This window comes from Macrobrachium nipponense, chromosome 31 (genome assembly GCF_015104395.2).
Source record: "Macrobrachium nipponense isolate FS-2020 chromosome 31, ASM1510439v2, whole genome shotgun sequence".
Classification (NCBI taxonomy): domain Eukaryota; kingdom Metazoa; phylum Arthropoda; class Malacostraca; order Decapoda; family Palaemonidae; genus Macrobrachium; species Macrobrachium nipponense.
In genome coordinates this window covers 31640045-31662544 of record NC_061093.1, presented here as the reverse complement: position 1 = coordinate 31662544, position 22500 = coordinate 31640045, and the positions used below count along the sequence as shown (strand labels likewise).

Genomic DNA, 22500 nt, shown 5'->3' with positions numbered 1-22500 from the left:
GTTCTAAAGTACTGTCGTTTTTTTTATTTTTTCTAGTACACTAGACCTTCTAATTTCAGTCACTAGTTGTTAAGAAGGTATAACCGGAACTGGACAACAACTCGTCCAGTATTCAACTAGCTATCGTGGGATTTCTTAGTAGGCACTCAAACGACCGTAGACCTTTTACTTTGTGTGTGGTAGTTCGTTTACATTTTACCACATTTTTATGTTTGCGTTTTTTTAGTTTTCGTATTTCTGAGATTCATTTTTAGTTTGTACTGCCTATTCTTTTCATGTTTTGTTAGCTTTATACCAAAGGATTTAATAAGACTATTAACTTTATCGTAATTGCAGTGATTCTTACCTTTGTCAATGTTTCAACTTGAAGTTTAGATTTTGTACCTCGAAAGCTCGCGAAATAGTGTTCTACCTGGCCTTGGCAATATCATTTATCATCACGTTAAGATTTGAAAGTATCTGTCCTATTACTAAGACCACACATACATACATTATATATATGTATGCATGTATCGATTTGGATACTGCATCCATGGATAGAGACACCGCGTTTCAGCATTCTTTTTTTTGGATAAAACGAATACCATATTGGTTATGAGTAAGTTGTACAACTTCAAGCAATGTTGTATAATGCATAGGTCACACTGCTGATTAAAAACATAACTGAAGTTAAGGTATCCGACTGCAACCGCACTCCTGATGAGAGCTTTTTCTGCCTTTAATTAACGTGCATTTTGGACCAATTTCTCGAATAGCGATGTAAGATAAGGAATTCTGTTGGAAGTCTGAATTTATGTTCGGTGTATTTATTGGTATATACTAATTATATTTGATTGGGGTTACGCTGTGATAAATCATGTCATAAACAAGCGTTGGAAAAAACTTATCGAGCACACACCGCATACATAAGTTGAATGAAAATTGACGACTTATAGTTTATCCTAACCGGTGCTTCATATGATTATTTGACAAAGAATCGTTCGCCAATTAAGGTTGTTGATTTGTTTCCAGTCTGTTTACGATATGTATCGAAAAAGTTGCCCACGTTTTTTACGACGTGTGGAGGCACCTTTAGATTCTTTTTGTGTTCAATGCAACTACAAATTCAACTATAAAGTTTATTTATATATACAAAACAATAAAATTTATAATAAATCATATCACATCAAGCATTGCAACATACACACAGTTAGAATCACATTTAGTAGGAAATAATCATTAACTAAAAAAAAAAAATGTATAAATTGAAAGAATAATGTCTTATACATCTGAAATAACAAACCCTCCTATTACAAAGTGATCTGCAAAGCATCCAGATATGGAAATTGTATTCTCCAGAAATCGTGCGAGAGTTTCTGAAGAATCTAGGGATCGATGAACGTCACGATGATGTATCTGGTTCCTTCCGTGACGTAAAGACCCTCGTGCAAGTGAGTTAGTCTTCCAGGGTGCATCAACACCCAGCCCACTCTAGTGTCTGTCACAGAGCAGTTGTATCGTACAAATCGGCATCCGCCTCCCTGCAATATCATATGTGTCGTTAGCCAACAATGTATTGATTTGTCAAATGATTCATTCCGTTATCCAATAGCAATTCTTAATCTGCCAAAGCGCGCCCAAACGTTCAGGAGATAAGCTGAAAGTTATGATTATTCATTGTCGTCAAGTTGGAACTACGTCAACAAGAATGTTTGCTATGTTCTTAGCAATCTTAGTACTATGTGCATTGCAAACGTTGTTGTTGATATATTTCCAACTTCTCCATAGCATAAAATACAACATTGTTGTAAACATTGTTGTATTTGCTGTCGCTGATAAGTTGTAAATATAAAAAAAAAAACTTTTGCAATGGTAATATATAAAAAATAACTTTTACAATGCTCTTAGTAAACTTAGTACTTAAGAATATTGCAAACGCTGTTGTTGACAAATTTCCAATTTACTGACAACAGTGATTAATTTGTTTGTTTATTTGCTTGTATGGCGTTTTTACGTTGCATGGAACCATTGTTGTTCAGCAACGGGACCAACGGCTTTACGTGACTTCCGAACCATGTCGAGAGTGAACTTATATCAATAGAAATACACATCTCTCACACGTCAACGGAATGCCCGAGAATCGAACTGGCGGCCACCGAGGTGGTACGCCAACACCATACCGACCACGCCACTGACGGGCAACAATGATTACACCAGTATTTTCAGCTTACTTGCTGACCATCTGGACGTGCCATTATATTTTATTTCGACATATTTTATTTCGACAATCTTAAAGCTCGAAGCAAGCAAATATCCACAACCAGTGGAATTTCAAAATAAATTCATTAAGGGGAAAATTACAGACCTTGAAATCAATGCCAGGTCTGTTCAACGCAACATTGATAGTATATGTCGAAGTGTCATGATGTGGTTTGAGGAAAGGCTGTTCATCCGGCTTGTACCTCACCATGAAGCTCATAATGGCACGAGGGGGCTGAGGAAAGTAGTCATCATTGAGAACGGGAAGATAGGAATAAAAGGTCATTATTTACTCTAAAAAAAAATTAAAGGTAGTCTGAAATATATGTAATCCATAGAGTACAAAACTCCTGTGAGTTGATCATGCTACATTTGATTTCAAACATAGTGAAACTCTGGATGTTTTTCAAACCTTTTCAAATTCCTTTAATATTCTAAACATGATGTATTTCACATATATCAATTACAAAATTCTTTGGATGTTAGTAAGGACTAGTTCATGCTGTGCGTCACCTTTATTATTGAAAGCCATTGCATTAAATCATGCCATTTTGCTGTATGCGCATGTAAGATGTCATTTGTTGAGGAATGTATTAATTTACAGTCTACCAGTTTTCTATGAAGTAATTTCATTGCAAGATTTAGTGATTAAAAGAGTTAAGCAGTTATGTGGAAAGTATTAATTTAAAACCTACCAGTTATTGTGAAATAGTTTAACTGCAAAGAGGTTTGGTGATTTAAAGAGGTTACTTTTTTTACAATCTCAAAAGAGAAATGGCTCATTCACTCAAGAAGTCGTAGATGTAAAAGGTTGGTTTATGTGACTTTAAATACTACATTAAGCTTTTTAAGAGTTAAAAACGAAAGTTTATCATTAGGAACAAGAATGCTAATATCCATTGAAGATTTATTTAAAAGCGCACGTAAGTGCTATGTTTATACCAATGATTTGCACCAAGAAGCACCTGAGCTATATCAGCTTTCCTAACCCGCTAACCTACAAAATTTGAATTAGTATTTAATGAAACTACCACCACCCCTACAGCTAAGTGAGTCCCTAGATCCCTACCGCCACCACGTGTAATGTGATACTATCCACCACCAAATACCAGCCCATTCTCACCAACAGTGCCGACCTATTAGCTGTTACCATCACCAGACCTAATCTGTTCACCACCACCAGGAACGATTTCTCACTCCTACATCGTTGAAGTAACCCTCGAAGACTTTGAGCTGGATGGGTTGGACATACACCCTCAGTATCTCGAGCCACTGCTCCTCCATGCCGACTTGCTTCATGTGGATGTCGATGGTTGGCACAGACTCGTAGCCTCCCTCAAGTCGAGGATCCTGATGATGGTAGTGCGAAACGTTAAGGTAATGAAGGTTATTACTGTCTTTTTTTGTTTCTATGAGGAGTCGTTTTCATGCAAGAGCTATCTTTCCATTCCCTTCATGTGGAGAAATATTACCCTATCATGTTCTTGGTATTGGTCACAGAAACTAATAGGGTAATTAGATGCTATGAAACAAATATTTATCCAACAACTACACTCCCCCTCAAATTCCAAAGGGCTAATCGTCCTGGTGATCATAGTTAAGGGTACTTGAGGTTGACTAACCAACGTTTTTTTTTTCTTTTGAAATGTTCACCAATATCCCTAAAAAAAACAGGGTTAAGTCTGATATTATTTCCATTTGTCTATTATAAAGAATTAAGCAGAAACAAGCAGTGCTAATATATGTTTATGAACAGTCAGCAGCACATCTGATAAAGTGTTATTCTATCCAGATGAACAATGTTATTAAAAACTATAGAATTGAGGACACTGCATCAAGTTTCGCTAACAGATGTCTCAAGTGGTTGCGAAACTGCCTCATCATGCAAAACTATGAGAAAATAAGCTCTCCTGTTCATTCTACTTGTGAATAATTCCTACATAGTGATCATAACCAATGAAGATTTTCTTCTGCATGGGCACCACATAGCTTTGCAGCATTTCTTGCCAGACCTCGCCCATTCCAACACTCTGGATTTCCGCCTGCATGGGACTGCCTCTGTACAGGGGCTAGGAAAACATAAATACCGAAGCGTCAGAGACCTTAAAACTTTCGTATTGAACTTCAGCAACGGTGTACTATTGGGTTTCACCATCTAGCATTTATTGTTTAGCTTAATGAACTTGTGAATACCATGTTCGTTCGTATATCACTAGGAGTTTACGACATCGTGTCGCTGTTCACTCATTTTTAACTTTCCTAGTGCCTTCAGCTAATATATATATATATATATATATATATATATATATATAGTATATATATATATAGTAATTCGGATTTTATTAGTTTTATTGATTGCCATGTTCGCTTGCTTGCAGCCTAGAAAATGCAACTATGTGGAGTTGTGAAACGTCGGCATATATTTTAATAAAATGCATATGGATAGTGCCTTTCCCTGACCCGCCTTGGATTATATTATATATATATATTAATATTATATATATATATATTATAATTATATAATTATTAGAAATATATATTAATATAATATAATATATGCATTAATCTACAAATGTCCTTTAATATCCAATTAGCTCTACCTCGGAATTAATATATTTTCATATTTGGTAAACGTTAACCGAAGGGGAATTTTTTAATTGATAATAATTTCGTCCTCCCGTGGATTCGAACCAGCGGACAAACAGAGGAGAAATCAGGATACTGGTTCGAATCCACGGTAGTACGAAATTATCATCAACTAAAAAATTCCCCTTCGGTTAACATATAAAAACTTATAATTCCGAGGTAGAGCGAATTGGATATTAAAGGACATTTATAGCTTAATGCATGTATATGAATCACGGTGATGTAATAAGAATTCATATATATATCATATATATATATATATATATATATATATATATATATATATATATATATATATATATATATAAAGACATTATATAACAACATCTACCGGAGAAGAAACACTTACATTGTGGCTTCCATCCGACCATGTGCCGATGTGCTCGAAAGTTTCGATCATTTCCTTTGCGTAACGTTCTTTGAAGAGGGGGAACCAAAAGACATCAGGGCAAGGCTGTAAAGCGAAAAGTTTTGGAATTTCGTATTTTGAACAGTAACTCAAAGAGAGAGATCTCTGTAAGTAATGGTAACAGATGTCCTTTGTGAAGTACAGACGCTACATTAACTATAGTAGATTCACACCAACCGTGCATGTGATGTCTAGGCCCGTCCCTTACGACGCTCCTGACTGGCTGTTGATAAGCCAATCACAGGGCTGGAAACTCTCAGTCTCTCTCGAGAGTTCATGAAGGCAGGCTGTATATTCCACCTCAAAAGAGGTGGAACATACATCCTGCCTATGTGAACTCTCTCGAGAGACTGAGAGTTTCTAGCCCTGTGACTGGCTTATCAACAGTCAATCAGGAGCGTCGTAAGGCACGGGCCTGTACATCACATGCACGGTTGATGTGAATCTACTATATTTGGTTTTTGAACACAAATTTTGTAAATAAAAACGTGAAATCGTAGCACTTTTCATATAAAGGGAAATTGAAACCAGGTTTGAATGTGTGAATTTAATTCTTCACACTAATTAGTTTAGTTTACGGAAACAAATTTTACCCATAATTATCGATAGTATATAGTGCTTATACACCAGATCACAGTTCTCGAAATGATGAAAATGATGTTGAATTATAACACTTTTCCTTTAGAAAAACTAGAACCCAATTTGAATAAGGACAATTCCGCCAGTAGTAGGAAAGTGCTCTAATTTATATCATATATTATGAAAAAAGACCTTATCATTTATCAACGCGGTATCTCACAGGGAACAGATAAAGACACATCTTGGCCTACTTACAGCCTCCAGCGTGGTATTCGGGGAAACGGCATTGGAGTAATTTGTATGCAGGTAGCGTAGCTCCCAGTCCCACCGATTCTCAAATACCTCCCACAGTTCGCCATTCATTCGGGTAGGGTCAAACTTTTCCGAGCTGACCAGGTGACCGAAGTCAAGTCTGTTACTGACGTACATGAAGACTCCCTAAGAAATAGAAAAAAAAGGGGGGCGGGTGTTATTTAAGGACATCTGCTTAGACTCTTATATGCCAATTTTTTTCTTGGTTTTCGTTTGAGAATAATCTGATTCAAAAACGTTAACTTACAAAATTCAGTTTTCCCTTAAAACTATTGAGCTTTTAATACCAGAAAGAAAGATTATTTATCGACCAACAGAACGCCTCTAATAATATTTCAAAACTGAAATGGAAAATGTAGCAATAAAGATAGAGATAATAAAAAGATATTATTTCAGAACGGTACCTTTTCTCTCATGTTTTCACAGAAAGCCATGTCAGGATCTAAGAGGTTCTTAATGAAAGATGGCTTAGTGTCTTCGTTGTCAAGAAGTGAGCGCTTGAGAAGATAACTCGATGTGACGTAAGGGACATTCCATAGACCCCTGGAATTTAAAAAATAAATAAATAAAATAAAGTTCACTGGAAATTAATATTTAATAAAAATATGAATAACTGAATAACATTTGATCTACATCAACAGTAAAAATCGCAGGTTAAATGGATAGACCCCTGGAATTTAAAAAAAATTGAAATAAAGTTCACTGGAAATGAATATACAATAAAAATATGAATAACTGAATAACATTTTATTTACATCAACAGTAAAAATTGTAGGTTAAATGTAAACAGATATTCTGTTTACACATCAGAATAAGGTTTTCAGTAAGTTTAGTTAGACATATTTACAGACGAACCTTCTCTGTGCTTGGACGATCTCCATGTAGTCCAGCGACCTGGCGTAGAAGCCGTCGTTTGTGATTGCTCCCCAAAAGTTGCTCCATGCTTTGTATGGACGGATTAGCAGTGGAGCAATGATGTCCCTGGGGGTGGAGAAAAGCATTACAACTTTAAAAATGGTCCTTTGTTCTAGTGTAAGACTACGTCAAACAAAAGCACTTGTATGGGGATCTTCAACAACTGCAGTTTATATACGTCAACGACGCCAGATAACCATCATTTACTTGCTTAATTACTCCCGTAATTGTTATTAATTTTTATTATTTTGTAAATTTTTATCTGGCGTTTTGAGCAACAAATTATCCGATTCGTGGCTTTCTTTTGAATAACGAAACAATTTGGAAATAGCACTAAAACGAAAGATTAATAGTAAAGGGGCAGTATCGGATATTTGAGAAAAAAAATACCCAAATTTGTACAACTAATTTGTATTTTTTCATAACTAACAAACCTGAGGTCTTAACATTAGGATTTACTAGCGCCAAGCTGGAAACCGGTAGAATTAAAATTACACTTGTGAGATCCAGGGACTAATGGCATCTATACCAGGTCACGGGGCATGTAATACCCAGAATGCCCACGGCTACCTGTGACCCATCAGTTATATTTCTAACCCAGTTTAGACTGCTAGAGGGGTGGTTCGAGGTGGGCCTTTAACTGTTAAGACCTCAGGTTTGTTAGTTATGAAAAATACAAATTAGTTACAAATTTGGTATTTGTTCATACACGAAACAAACTTCGGTCTTAACATTAGGATAGACTTACTATTGGAGGGAGGTAAGTCTCTACAACTGACTGGAAGTTTGCCACCTTATCCATTTCCGAATATAGGGAAATTCTAGAGAATGGACAATGAACCTAGGACCAAAGATATAAGCGGATCTATTGGTTTCCTCCCACTGGGTGTAGATACCATTCTACTGTTTACTCTTGTCCCTTGCGACTGGATCGACCTTCACCCCTCTTTCCTTATTATCCAGAGGGGTGTGTTGCTACTGAAAGATAATCATCAGCTAAGATAGCTTCACAGTATGGCTGACCATCTCACCTGCATCTAGTCCGTTCCAGCACATGACGTACCTCCCTTCATATTGCCCGTAGTTAAAGGAGTAGGAAGAAAGTAGTAAAGAAAAAAGACCAGTCATTCCCATTCATTCTACTTTCATACCTTCATCTTAGACTAGACGCAACTGACCCGCCAGGGCACTGGATGAACTATATCACTTGTTGGGCCGCCACCACTGGACCCAAGGAAAAGGTGTCCAAGGATCTATGGGCAACATCTTTCAAATAAAATGAGGTGAAAGTTGTTTGGCGCTTCCACACGCCAGCTTTCAGAATTTTATCCACAGACATGTTCTTCTTAAATGCTAGGGAAGCACTCACACCCCTGATGTCATGAGCTCTAGCTCCCACCTGGCTATCTGACCCTCTGTCTTCTGCAGTATAAGCATTTCTGATTGTCTCCCTTAGCCAAAATGATATTGTATTCTTGGACACTTCCTTCTTGTTCCGTCCTGTACTTACGAACAACCTCTGGCACCCCGGCCTGAGGTGCCTTGTTCTCTTTAAGTACTCCCTTAGTGCCCTGACGGGGCACAGGAGCATTTCAGCTTTGTCGTTGTCTACAAAGTCTGCCAAGGAAGGTATGGTAAAGGAGTCGAATCTGCCGTCTACTATTGTTGGATTTTGGGTCTTTGCCACGAATTCTGGGACAAACTCACACACCATTGATCTCCAACCTCTCGAGTGCTTTATGAGATATGAGAGGCCATGTAGCTCCCCCACCCTTTTGGTTGAAGCCAGGGCCAATAAGAAGACTGTCTTCAGGGTCAGGCTCCTATCCGTGGACTGCCTTAGTGGTTCGTAAGGGGGTTTTGTCAGACTACTCAGTACCTTGGTCAGATCCCAATCTGGGGTTTTTAGCTCCTTTGGTGGGCATGAACTGTTCAAAGCTCCCTCATCAGCATGGCCAACTCCCATGAAGACGATATGTCCACTCCTTTCATTCGTAAGACTGAGGCTAGAGCAGCCCTGTACCCCTTCACTGCAGATACAGACATATGTTTTTCTGTTCTGAGATATATCAGAAAGTCCGCTAACTGCTGAATAGTGGTACCGAGTGGAGACACGTTCCCCCTACGACACCAATCACAGTATGCTGTCGCAGATGATTTTCTGATATTACCTGCCATCTGAGTTGCTGCTTTCTGCGAAAACCCTCGCTCTCGGAGGAGATACTTGACAGTCTCCACCCGTGAAGCGATAGGGACTTCACCGACTGGTGGTACCTCTCCACGTGAGGCTGACACAGAAGGTTGCTCCATGGAGGTAACTCTCTTGGCACATCTACTAGGAGTTCCAGTAGGTCTGGAAACCACTCTGCTTTCGGCCATAACGGGGGGGTGGCTACCAGGGTCATCTTGAGGTTCTGAGACCGCATTACCCTGTTCAGAACCTGACGGATTAGACAAAATGGAGGAAATGCGTACACGTCCAGATTGTCCCAGGGGTGTTGTAGCGCATCTTCTGCTGCTGCCTCTGCGTCCGGGACTACTGAACAATACACTTCCAACTTTTTGTTGTACCTGGTTGCGAATAGGTCTATGATCGGTCCTTCCCACAACATGAGCATCCTGTCCACTACCTGTTGGTGTAGGGACCACTCCGTTCCCAGAATCTGATCCCTGCGGCTCAACTTGTCGGCCACTATGTTTCTTTTTCCGGAATATACCTGGCCTTGATGTCTACCAGGTTCTCTATAGCCCACTGGTGAAGTTGAACTGTCATCACATGTAACTGCCGAGAAACTAGGCCTCCTTGCTTGTTTATATAAGCTACTACTGTGGTGTTGTCTGACATCAATACCACCGAGTGTCCCTTTACTCTCTCCCTGAATTCTTGTAGAGCCAGGAAAGCTGCTTTCAACTCCAGCACGTTTATATGGAGTTCTCTGTCCTTGCAACTCCATTTTGCTGACACCATCAACTCCTCCATATGGGCTCCCCAGCCTTCTAGTGATGCATCCGAGAACAGCAAGAGGTCTGGGGAGGATTGTTGAAGGGGGACACCCACTGTCAGATTGTCGTCGTCCACCCACCACAGCAAGTCTTTCCTCACTTCTGCCGACAAGGGAATTTGCTCGTACGGGTGATCTACTGTTGATGACCAAAACTCCTTCATCCTCCATTGTAGGGACGAAGGTGTAGCCTTCCTTGTGGTACTAGCTTCTCCAGGGAGGTTAGGATTCCCAGCACCACCTGCCACTGTCTGCTGGCTGTGTCTGCTTTCCCAGAAAGGCATTCACCACTTGTTTGCATTTCTGTACTCTTTGGTCTGTCGGGAATACTTTGGCTTGTGTTGTGTCTATCACCATTCCCAGATATTCCAAACGTTAACTTGGATCAGCTGCGACTTCTGCTGATTCACCACAATACCTAGGCTGTGACAAAGCTGCAGGAGGGTCGCCCTGTCCCTGAGTAATTTCTCCCTGGACTTTGCTATCACCAGCCAATCGTCCAGATATCTTATCAGCCTGATCCCCTGAGCGTGCGCCCATGCCGACACGAGGTGAACACTCTTGTAAAAACTTGAGGAGACGTTGTCAATCCGAAGCACAGGACCTTGAACTCGAAAGCTTTCCCTGCAAGACTGAAGCGGAGAAATTTCCTTGAAGACTGATGGACTGGTATCTGAAAGTATGCGTCCTTTAGATCGACTTGTCAGCATAAAGTCTCCGATTCTGACTGCTTGTAGAACCGTTTTCGGAGTTTCCATCTTGAAACTGGTTTTCCTTATAAACAGATTCAGCGTTGACAGGTCTATTACTGTCCTCCACTCCCCGTTGGATTTGGGTACCAGGAAAATCCTGCTGTAGAAGCCTTTTGTCGGACTGCATACTTGTTGCACAGCTCCTTTTTTCCATCATCTTCTTCACTTCGTCCTGCAGAATAGTGGCCTTCTGAGATCTGTGGGCATAAGTGACGTGGGGTAATGGTTGATCTGTCAGGGGCGGGGTTACCTCGAACGGAATCAAATACCCGATCTGAGAACATCCACCACCCAATGCTCTGCCCTAGTTCCTGCCACACCTTCCAGTGATTTGCCAGGCAACCCCCCACTGGTGTGGCCGAGTGATGGGAGGCGCCCATCCTATCTTCTTGAGCCTCTCCCCTTCCCCTATTGCCCCTTCCTCTGTTGTTTCTATGTGAAAGGGCCGATGAGTTATCCTCTTTGGGGAAGAGGGTCTTTGTGGACTCTATTAGGGATGCTATGTCTCACTGGTTTCTTTCGAGACATCTGCTGTTGTCCTCCCTCCAAAGGAATAGTTTGACTGTTAGAGGTTTTCCTAACTGCCTGTTGCACCAACCTATCGTTAGTGTCCATCCTTCTTCTATCTATCGCTTCTTCCAGTATGACCTCTGGCAACAGTAGTTGCGATTCCAAGATATCCCCATTCCTCATTGCTAACAGGGAATCCAAATCCACATTGCGGCTTAGTCTAGCCAATGCTGCATCTCTCCTCATTAGCAGGATATTTGCCCAAACATTGGCACTTACGTTTGTCAGGTACGCAATCGCCTTGGACCCTGACTGTAGTAATCTAATGAACAATGGTTCATCTACTACTTCCTTGTTTGCTTCCGAGGATGCAATTTTCGCCACTGCTGTTGACCAAAGGTCTAACCAGGACGCAGCCTGAAAGACAGAAGAAGCTGTTGCTTCTAACGTGGCAGCCTCTTGGTATGTCATCGAAGGGCACTCCATTTTAACCTGATCCAAGGTTAATCCAGGCCTTAACCTTACAACATTAGGGTTCATTTGTCTAGACAGCAAAGGGACCTTCGGTGTCGATAAATATTTTCCTTTGCTTTATCATTGGAGGGGGAATAAATTTAAATGATCTATTAGATCTTAAGGAATTATCCCTCCCTGCAATCTTTGCGTTTACGTGTTGCAAGACCGATTCCGCATGACTCGAGCAAGGCAATTCATACGACACCTTGGTATCCCTCTTCAGTCCAAACGCCATGTCAATTCCAGGAGGAAGCATACTGGCCGGTGTTTCTGTCTTCTCCGAAAGGCTATTGAATTGACGAATCAAATCAATAACCTCTGCATACGAGGCCAGAAACTCTTGGTTTTCTCCTTCCTCCGGCTCTAGTGTACCACTCTCCGTCACGAGAGATGTTGTCTCGCCTCTATCTTCTGACAGACGGCCCGGAATTCCACGGCGCCTGCCCCTACGGCCGCGGCCTCTTTGATCTTTGCTGGCCGCTGTTGGCTCGATCCCAGATAGTCAGCAGGGGAACGAGAACGTCTCACTCTTTCTCTGCTCACGGATCTAGAGCGAGAATCTCGTCTAGATCTCCAAGATGAAGGCTCCCTTAAGACAGAGGTAAGTTCGTCTTTATTAGCATTGGCATCGTTTTCGAGCGTCGGCGAGCCAGGCCTCGGCCTTCTATCCAGACGGACACTGCCTTCCACGAACGTATCCGCCGAGGTTGCCAACTCTCTATTTTTTGTACTTTTAATAGGAGCCTTATCGTCCTTCGTACGTATTTTGAACGGCCTTACGGGCGAAACTGGGATCTGCATTCCATCCTCTGCTGCACATTTCGCCGCCAACGTCGATTTTACCAGAGGTATCGCAGTTTTTTGCGATCCGAACTGGCAACTCCGCCTCGGCCGCTAGCTCGCCCGGCCGTCACCTCTCTCGCTTGTTCGGACTCTTGCGAACGGCTTCGTCTGGCAACCTTGTGCTTAATAGCCACTGATTTTCCGACCTTCTTGCTGACTTGGAAATGACAGTCTTCGTCCGAAGGAGAGGAAGAATTGATTCTTCTCCTCTTGGCCCGAGGATCCGCTAGGAACTCCCGAATCCTCCTCCAACGCTTGACTGGCGCTCGCCGTGACGTTATCGGACTTAGCGATGACGCCGAACTAGAGGAAGAAGACGAAGAAGGCGAATCACACTTTTTCTTTTTGTCTCTCTTATTCATTCTCTCCTCTATATCCTGTAACTTCTGCATTACAGTTTGCATTGACGGATCAGAAGGCGTATTAGCGTCTGGGTGCAGCGAAAAGGCACCGAGAATCGGTCTGTGACCGTCATCCAACGCCTGCCATCTCAGAGTGTGACGTATGTTGTGACGTCATCGCTCTGTAGGGAGAGACTGAGAGGTTTCTGCTGGTAACCGCACGTTTTGCTGCCAAATTACCTCCCACGTTCTGCATCGCTGTAAATACTGAGTGGGATGGAGAAGCAGCGGCATTAATTCCCATAAATTGCAAGCCCGGGGATGAGGAACATTCAGCGCTGCGGCCCCTGCTGGAACCGTGACGTCATATAATGCGCAAGCAGACCATCCAAGGTTGGTACGCTGGTAGGCCTAGCGCTGACCACGTACCATCTAACCTATGCGCTTGCGTAGCAGGAGCCTGGAACAAAGATGGCGGATCTCCCCCTCTACTTGCTGGGAACAAAGGAGAGTGCAAATTATTCATAAAATTACCCAAGGCCCCTCCTGACGTTCCGATACAGAACCGCTAGGAGAAACGAAGGGTATGAGACAATTCAAAAGCAGGTGGAGAAACATATGGAGCAGCCTGGTTTATTACCGATACAAAAGAAGCCGGTAAGGTTTGGTCATCCAAAGATGGCGTCACTTTACCCCTTTCTTTTGTATTGGCTTTTTCCCATAGAACTTCTTCCACTGTTCCACCGACCAACCGCGACAAACAGAACACGGATTAGTAACCGTACATACGTTTTCCCTGCACCTACTACACGTTGGATGAGGATCCGTCGACACCGAGGTTAGGAACCTAGAACAAGGGAAGCCACTGACTCCTGGGCATTTCCTTTGTCTCCTCTTCGAAGCGGTAGACGATCCCGATGTTGAGGCAAAATTCTCCATCATACCACGTATACACTCTTACCACACACCTGATCACACTTGGAGAAAGAAAAGGAATGAAAAATAAAAAATGAAATGGATAAAGAACGGGCAAACTGAAAAACCGGCTTTAAATGAGATAGACAGTAACACGTCTTATCTTAAAGGCGGTAGGAAAATAACTGATGGGTCACAGGTAGCCGTGGGCATTCTGGGTATACATGCCCCGTGACTGGTATAGATGCCATTAGTCCCTGGATCTCACAAGTGTAATTTTAATTCTACCGGTTTCCAGCTTGGCGCTAGTAAATCCTAATGTTAAGACCGAAGGTTTGTTTCGTGTATGAACAAAAAAAACTTTCAGTAATCAGTTATTCAAGATATATGAAAAATGTACCAACATCCTATATTAAAGTAAATTGATAATATCAAAGGTCAAACACATATAAGGTAAATAATATATAAATAATAAACAACCAATAACTTATTGCAAACCTTTATCACTCTAGAATAGCTAAAATGATTATTTATCCCAAGGGAAATTTTTTTGCTGCTAAAAGCTTAATCTGTTTCTATGTTTCCTTTATATTTTCTAAATAAAATGTGCTTACAAAAGTTAAATACAATGAAGATCATGTTTTCTTGTTAATGTTAGCCTACCTCTAGATTCCTTAAACAAAAATAAATACAACTCACCTGTTCTGTTCAATCAATAATTTGAGAGTGTAAGGATTGTCAATATGAGCCTCGGAATCAATGCTGAAGTAGTACTGGCAATCATTTTCCAGGCAGTGATCTCTGTTAAATACACAAATTAGAGTTCTTATTAAGAGCGTGTCCATTTAGACCAGGGGGGTCGTTAGGGGTTTCTTATGGGGTCACAAATGGTTAGGCTATGTGGAACTTGTCAAGGTTTTTGTTCGCGGCATTTTCAATTAATCATGGTCTTCCTCTCTTTGTGTTTTATCTTACCTTTTACACAAGGTTCACCATTTTAAAATTTATCACAGGGGTTACGGTAATATCCTGAAGGGTCCCGGGGTGGGGGGCGGGGCGGTCATAGGATGAAAATAGTTAAGAACCACTTGTTTAGAGTATCTAAAAGTTAGAGTTGCCTTTAACATGTTTTTAAAAATTCTTGGTTCCTTATGATTTGCAATGCATTAATCTATGCAAGTATGGAGTCTAGCTGTCAAAGTTGACTTAGCCTCCTTTAAAAATGTATAATCTTTTAAGTGACTCATTTTCATCCATCTCTGAGTCACGACAGGAGTTTTCTCAGTCAAAAAACTAATTTTCTCAGAATGAACACGACAAACTATATTAAAGATCTCATTTCGTTGCATACCAATAGATGGTTCGTGTATCAACTCACATGGCAGAATTCCGTGCATGCCACTCCTTAACATTTTCATCTACTGAGACATATTTCACCGAAGCATACTCAGGTTTCACTGTCTCAATCCAACCGGACACCATCTTGTTATGGAATTCGACCTATGCATAGGAGAGAAAGAGACAATAAAGAAAAAGGGACGGATACATACATAGTTATATATATATATATATATATATATATATATATATATATTATATATATATATATATATATATATATATATATATATATATGTAAATAAATTTTTCAGTTAAAACAGGATACGTCTCAAGTATAAAAGGCCATTAAAACAATCTGGTTTGAAAGGCTAAGGACTATATCTCGGTGGACTCATTTCCACCCTTATCACTATTTAAACCTTGAGATATTTAATTTTATTTTACAAGCATTAAGTTCGGTGAGGAACAGTTATCATCATTTACGAATTATATATATATATATATATATTATATATATACATATTATATATATATATATATATATATATATATATATATATATATATATATATATATATATATATATATATATATATATATATATAATTCTTAAATGATAACTGTTTCCCACCGAACTTATAGCCTGTTAAGTATAAAAACAAATCTCAAGGTTTAAATACAAATTTCAACACGCACTCTTTTATCTAACTTACACTATTGTGAACGTAGAGATTCACTTTAGATCTTGGGTATGTGAGAGCGTTAATCTTGTGGAAGAATTCTTCAAGGAAAGGAGTTGGTTTCTCAATGAAAACTGCCAAAGTCACTTTTGGTACTGAGGCCTCGTCCGCCAAGTCGACGGTAATCATGTCGTCCCAGCAAGACCTGGAATGATTCACCGGAAGTGTAAAGGTTTCATGTCATCCTAGCAAGAACTGGAATAAGTCACCGAAAGTTAAAGGTTTCATGTCATCCTAGCAAGAACTGGATAAGTCACCGAAAGTGTAAGGTTTCATGTCATCCTAGCAAGAACTGGAATAAGTCACCAAAAGTGTAAGGTTTCATGTCATCCTAGCAAGAACTGGAATGATTCACCGAAAGTTAGAGGTTTCATGTCATCCTATCTAGAACTGCAATAATTCACCGAAAGTGTAAAGGTTTCATGTCATCCTAGCAAGAACTGGAATAATTCACCGAAAGTGTAAAGGTTTGATTGTATTATTTTTTTCATTTAATTCCTAGAATAGCTACAGTTTTATGAGTGGTTTCATTACTGAAATCTCCTGAAAGACATTTTAACATTTACGGATGCTGGTTGCAATGAACTTGTAGTGTTCACTGCAATTCATCCGAAAGTATTCAATCTAAGTTTTCATAATAACCCGATCATAAATATTCACTTACAAGTTTTCAATGTAACTCAATTAAAACTATTCACTCCAAGTTTTCCTAGCAAATCCTTCATATATATTCAAACCACGTTTTTATTGTGACTCATTCACAAGCATTCGGTCCCTACTTTTATCGTAACTCATTCATAAATACTCGCTCCATGCTTCCATTGTAAATCATTCATAAATATTAAAGGAAATTTTTATTTTAACTTATTATAAATATTCAGTCCAAGTTCTCATTGAAACTCATTACAAACATATTCCAGTTTATATTTTCATTGTAACTTATTCATAAAACTTTAATACAAATTCTTTTTTAGCAACTCATTCATAAATAGTAATTTTAAGTTTTCAGAGTGACTTATTCATAAATATTTATTCCAGGTTTTCACTGTGATTCATTCATAAATATTAATTTAAGTTTTCAGAGTAACTTATTCATAAATATTCGATCCAGGTTTACACTGTGACTCATTCACAAATATCAATTTTAAGTTTTCATTGTAAGTCATGCACAAATATTCGCTCTAGTTTTAAAGACAAATAAGAAAGCTATGTTTTGATGGGTGAACGTACTTATATGCATTTAATAGGTAGTAAATCAATTTAATAAGTAATAAATCAAAGATATAGATAGCGTACATAAAACTTCATTACTTACTTGCATCCTTCCTCAGGGTTCCAAGCTCGACCGAGGTAACCTCCAAGAGTATGTAGTATTAGGTTTGAGTGGCTGTTTCCTCTAATGACTATAGGAACCGAGTTATAAAGGGTGTTCTGTAGATATGCATCTTTGCCTGCAAACCTGAGTTCCACATCACCTGGCGAGAAGAGATTCCACTTCAGTTTCGAAATATTAGTAAGAGGTTCAAATTCTGCTGAAATTGACAACCAGTTATTCTAACCCAGTTGCTGAGACGTTGATAACATCAGAAAAAAATTGCTAACGCGGAAAACAGAAATGATTAGGAGCAAACAAGAGCAGTCAGTGTTTTGCAAAAATAATATATACTTTCCCAGATATATTGACAATTTATAAAATGTTTTTGAATCAGATAAATCAATCTCACAATTTTTAATTTGTAATCAGAAATAGAGCAGGGTTCGTAAATTTATCCATTAATCAAAATTGAAGTTAAATGGCCTTTGAAGAAAAATTAGCAACGCAAGTTTCTTTTCATGAAATGGGATCCAAGCCTTGTGCAGAGCTCAAAGGAAGCCTTACAGTCTGAGACCTCGACCAACAGTGACTCATGGAGACAGAACCCAGGTTGTCGATCACGACATGTGAGAATAAATCAATAGAACGAGGCAAGTTAAGACTTGACTCATTCTGTAATTGTTAGCTAGGAATGAAGCAACGGTTAGGATATTGTTTTGTGTAAAGTTATTTCAAATTTAACATTTCGTAGATTACAGTGAGAGTTAGCTACTATACTGTTTCTTGTGAAATTCTTTTAAAATTGACATTTTGTTCGATACAGTGAGATTCCCTATTTAATATTCATTTTGTACATTACAGTGAGATTCCCTGGTTAATATTCATTTTGTACATTACAGTGAGATTCCCTATTTAATATTCTAGAAAAACAAACCACACAATCATTTTGAAGTTTTTTTTTTTTGTTACCTGTGGCTCCATTCAGGTTCTGGAAGAGGTTGGACATGTGATCAACATTCAAATTGTACTTGTCCCTGGCGGCTTCTTTGATGTAAGTGTTGATGAACAGCATCTGGAGCGATTTCTCTTCTGGGTAATCGGAAAATAGCTTGTTGAGAATACCAGCTCGTCCAATAAAACCTGAAATGAATGGTATAGTGTCATTTAGAGTGTCATAAAACAGTGTGTTTTTTTTTTTTATGAAATAAGATATTAAATTATTATGAGTATTATATTATAAGAAGATGAAGAAACTTTCATAATATATATATATATATATATATATATATATATATATATATATATATATATATATGTATATATATAGATATATTTATATAATATATATATATATGTGTGTGTGTGTGTATATATATAGATATACATATGAAATATTGCCTCCAATGATAGTTACTAGAAGAAATTAATGAGGTTACTCTTAAATTATATCTTTATGGAATTGCTAATAGATTTGTAACTCACTAAGAGAGAGAGAGAGAGAGAGAGAGAGAGAGAGAGAGAGAGAGAGGAGAGAGAGAGAGAGGAGAGGCAATTAAATAAATGACTAATAAAGACACACCAACTATTCTCATGATATTGCATCTGGTTCTAAGACTGATAATTGCAAGTGGGAGCAAATATTGCCAGTTCAAAGGTATTGCGTTTCACTTCATTTCCATCCTGAAAACTCCCCCGTCACTTATCCACATTCGTCTCATGATTAATCTCGCGACAACAAAGCTCAACAACGTCGAACTAATTATCGGCCAATTCCCTGTTATTTTCGCCCCGATTGTGTGCGTGGCCGGCGGTTTTTTTGCCACCGACAAGGAAAGGAATCCCGTAGACTTCGTTTCCTGCTTTCTCACACTTTGGGCTTTCAGATCCATGTTTCGAAATTCATTTTCGCAATTTGCGCGGGAAGCATAGCAGTCGTAAAAAAGCCACAATTGCCATCGAATGATTTCAGGACTCAATTACGCGCGACCCTTTTGATCTTGGGGTCGTTTCCCAGCTGTCGTTTTCCACGAAGGACGTCTTGTTTTTGAAAAAGTCGAGATTAAAAGGTTTGGTGACGCTCGATACATATTATGCACTCATAGTCTGCGGGTCAGACTTTCATGGCCGAGAGCCTTTTGCAGAGCGAGCCACCAGCCTACGCACTCGTTTTTATTTCAAAGCGGATGGAAACGCGAATGTTTGGGAAACTGTTATACTGCTGGGAGAACGAGTAAGTCATGGTGACTCGAACTTCTTTCGGTAGCTTTAATGCGATGATCTATACAACAGAGCCTTTAGATAATGTTGGATGTGTTTTCTATTCTAACACTGAGTTCTCAAGTCTCAGAATGGAAATATAAAATGAATTATTAGAATATTCTCATTTTTAAGCTCCTTCGTTCCAACTTAACTACAACCATTTTATGGTTGTTCCTCTTCGTAAAATATTTCTTTTATAAATTAAAAAGACGTCGCGTGATCGGTATCGTCTTAGCCTGCCATCTCAGTGGCCGCGTGTTCGATTCTCGGGCATTCCATTGAGTTGTAAGAGATGTGTATATCTAGTGATAGAAGTTCACTTTCGACGTGGTTCGGAAGTCACGTAAAGCCGTTGGTCCCGCTGCTGAATAACCACCGGTTACACGCAACGTAAAAACACCTTACAAACAAAGCACAGGGATATATGAAACTACTTAAAAGAAACCTTGAGAACTTATGGTTCTGATTAGGCTGGTTCATGGTGTGTCTATGTGAGTCTTACTAAAACCGAGAAATTCTTTATCAGGAACAAAATAAAGAAATATATTTTGTCCTGAGAAGGTATGCACTCTGTCTCACAGAAGTGTGAGCAACCTTTGAACTCTGTAACCAAAGCTACATGAAATTACGAAACGAAAACTAACAGTGTAGCAACAAAGGTTACGTTGTTTTCAAGATGCTTCTAATCCAAGTGCGATTCATGTTACTGTGTTTCAGGTTTTTTTTATAGCCTATTACTGAATGAAGAAAAGAATTATTATCATCATTAATGAATCAGTAAAATATATCACAACCCTCTCTTTTGTATTCATCGAATCATTTTTTCTTAGTAATGTTTCATACCACAGACCTAGAATCTCCAAACAATTATTGTTCTGCAGAAGACCTCCAAATTCATTGTTTCGTCAGCAGAAAATAAAACGCATCTCTTTTTCGTTCATCAACAATTTGGAAAGAAATCACTTAGTAAGAAATGGCGATATTTAAATATTTGTGTTAAAGAAAACTGATGGGCCATTTAGCCATCAGTCTAATAAGCAACAATTCTATCTGTTCTTCACCTATCTCTATGAAAGATGGAACAATCATATTTAATACAAGTCTGAGAAATTCCTTTTCTATATATTCCTACGATATTCAAATATTTTTTAACGAAAACGGATGGGCCACTTAGCCATCGGTCTAATAAGCAACAATTCTATCTGTTCTTCACCTATCTCTACGAAAGATGGAGCAACCATATTTAACAGAAGTCTGAGAAGTCCCTTTTCTATATATTCCTGCATCTCTCTCTCTCTCTCTCTCTCTCTCTCTCTCTCTCTCTCTCTCTCTCATATTCTCTTCCTCATTCTGGCTGCGCTGGCATTTTTGTGGTGCCGGATACTGCAGCACATGAAATACCTGTTACTTGCAAGGCTTCCATCCGGGAGTGTTTGTGTATATGTGTGTGTATGTGTATGTGTGTGTGCGTGTACGTATGTATGTGTGTATACAGTGTGCATGCATGTGTGCACTGAATGTGGAGCAATTCCACGGTCATAGGAATGTAAAGTTGCTGGTTCAGGTTACTGTCGCTCATTTCCAAGAGGTGGGTGGGGGGGTGGGGGGAGGAGGGCTGGTGGTTAAGAATCATTTATAAGCCTTCACCTGATACACTCTGGTGAAGGTGACACAGCTGAAGGAATTTATGTCAAATATCGACATGTAAAAGGCTTAATCATCATAAAAGTGAATTTTTAAATCCTTGCTTTCTTACCTATGACTCTTTTCACCTTGTTTTTCATTTATTTATTTATTTATCCACGAATGTATTTAGCCATTTTGTTTATTTTCCATCATTTTTCATAGAAGAGATAGGTAATTTTTAATAATAAGTGAAGAGTTTGAAAAATGAAATGTATTCACTGATACATGAATCATAATGCCTGGGATGCTTTATGGCTTCAGTCTACGTGAGATTTCAGCAAACACCTAGAGAGAGAGAGAGAGAGAGAGAGAGAGAGAGAGAGAGAGAGAGAGAGAGAGAGAGAGAGAGAACTTCTTAGTCTCGCTTTGTGCTGAATATCAAGCAACGAGGCTTAGTTAAAAGCATGGCAAGTAAGTAAAAGAATTGCATAAATGTAGATTATAGTAAGGCACTAGCACTTACAACAAGAACAACAACAACAACAACAATAATAATAATAAAGAAGACTACAAGTCCTTTTGTTGAAACTTACCCCCAGAATTTAGGAACTTTTTGCCCCTCATGACTTTTGGGAACTTGGCCTCAAGAGTTCTGTCTGGCCAGCAGAACCCATCGGCTGACACGAGAATGTTGCTTTTCGATCTCTCAAATTCTTCCACGACGCGGACAGGACCCGCTGACAAGATAGCGTCAGCACTGAGGAGAGATAGGAAAAATGAGTGAACAACTTATTTTGGAGCATATTATTTTTACATTCATTGTATGGATATGAGTGGCTTAAACACACAGATGCTATATAAAAACAATATATATATTATAATAACATATATATATAATATATATATATATATATATATATATATATATATATGTGTGTGTGTGTGTGTGTGTGTGTGTGTGTATATATTTATTTATATGTACAATATACATATATAATATATATATATATATATATATATATATATATATATATATATATATATATATATATATATATATATACCTCCGATTTCCGGAGCAACAGCTCGAAGAACAATCCAAGGCGGGTCAGGGAAAGGCACTATCCATATGTATTTTATTAAAATATATGCCGACCTATATAGACAATAAAGATTTTTCAATAGTAGGACAGGTACAAAAAGAAAACGACTTAACAATACTGGAATCCATTATTATCAAA

General features: G+C 38.9%; 1 protein-coding gene across 5 annotated transcripts in view; it reads right to left on the bottom strand.

Moving 5' to 3' along the window:
- Positions 1-1104: 1104 nt before the first annotated feature.
- LOC135206741 (procollagen-lysine,2-oxoglutarate 5-dioxygenase 1-like) overlaps positions 1105-22500 on the bottom strand; it is a 111354-nt gene continuing 89958 nt past the window's right edge. For 2 of the 5 annotated variants that reach the window (XM_064238220.1, XM_064238223.1), the window contains exons 4-16: positions 21853-22016; positions 18344-18514; positions 17375-17534; positions 16033-16204; positions 15357-15478; positions 14678-14779; positions 7040-7165; positions 6589-6727; positions 6128-6310; positions 5234-5338; positions 3436-3588; positions 2345-2473; positions 1105-1520 (exon numbers count right to left, since the gene is read on the bottom strand). In XM_064238220.1, coding sequence (XP_064094290.1) covers positions 1365-1520; positions 2345-2473; positions 3436-3588; positions 5234-5338; positions 6128-6310; positions 6589-6727; positions 7040-7165; positions 14678-14779; positions 15357-15478; positions 16033-16204; positions 17375-17534; positions 18344-18514; positions 21853-22016 — 1882 coding nt within the window. In that variant the 3' untranslated portion in view covers positions 1105-1364. Of the gene's footprint in view, positions 1521-2343; positions 2474-3361; positions 3589-4178; positions 4308-5233; positions 5339-6127; positions 6311-6588; positions 6728-7039; positions 7166-14677; positions 14780-15356; positions 15479-16032; positions 16205-17374; positions 17535-18343; positions 18515-21852; positions 22017-22500 lie in introns of those variants that run through there. The other 3 variants (XM_064238222.1, XM_064238221.1, XM_064238224.1) reach the window with 3 other exon arrangements.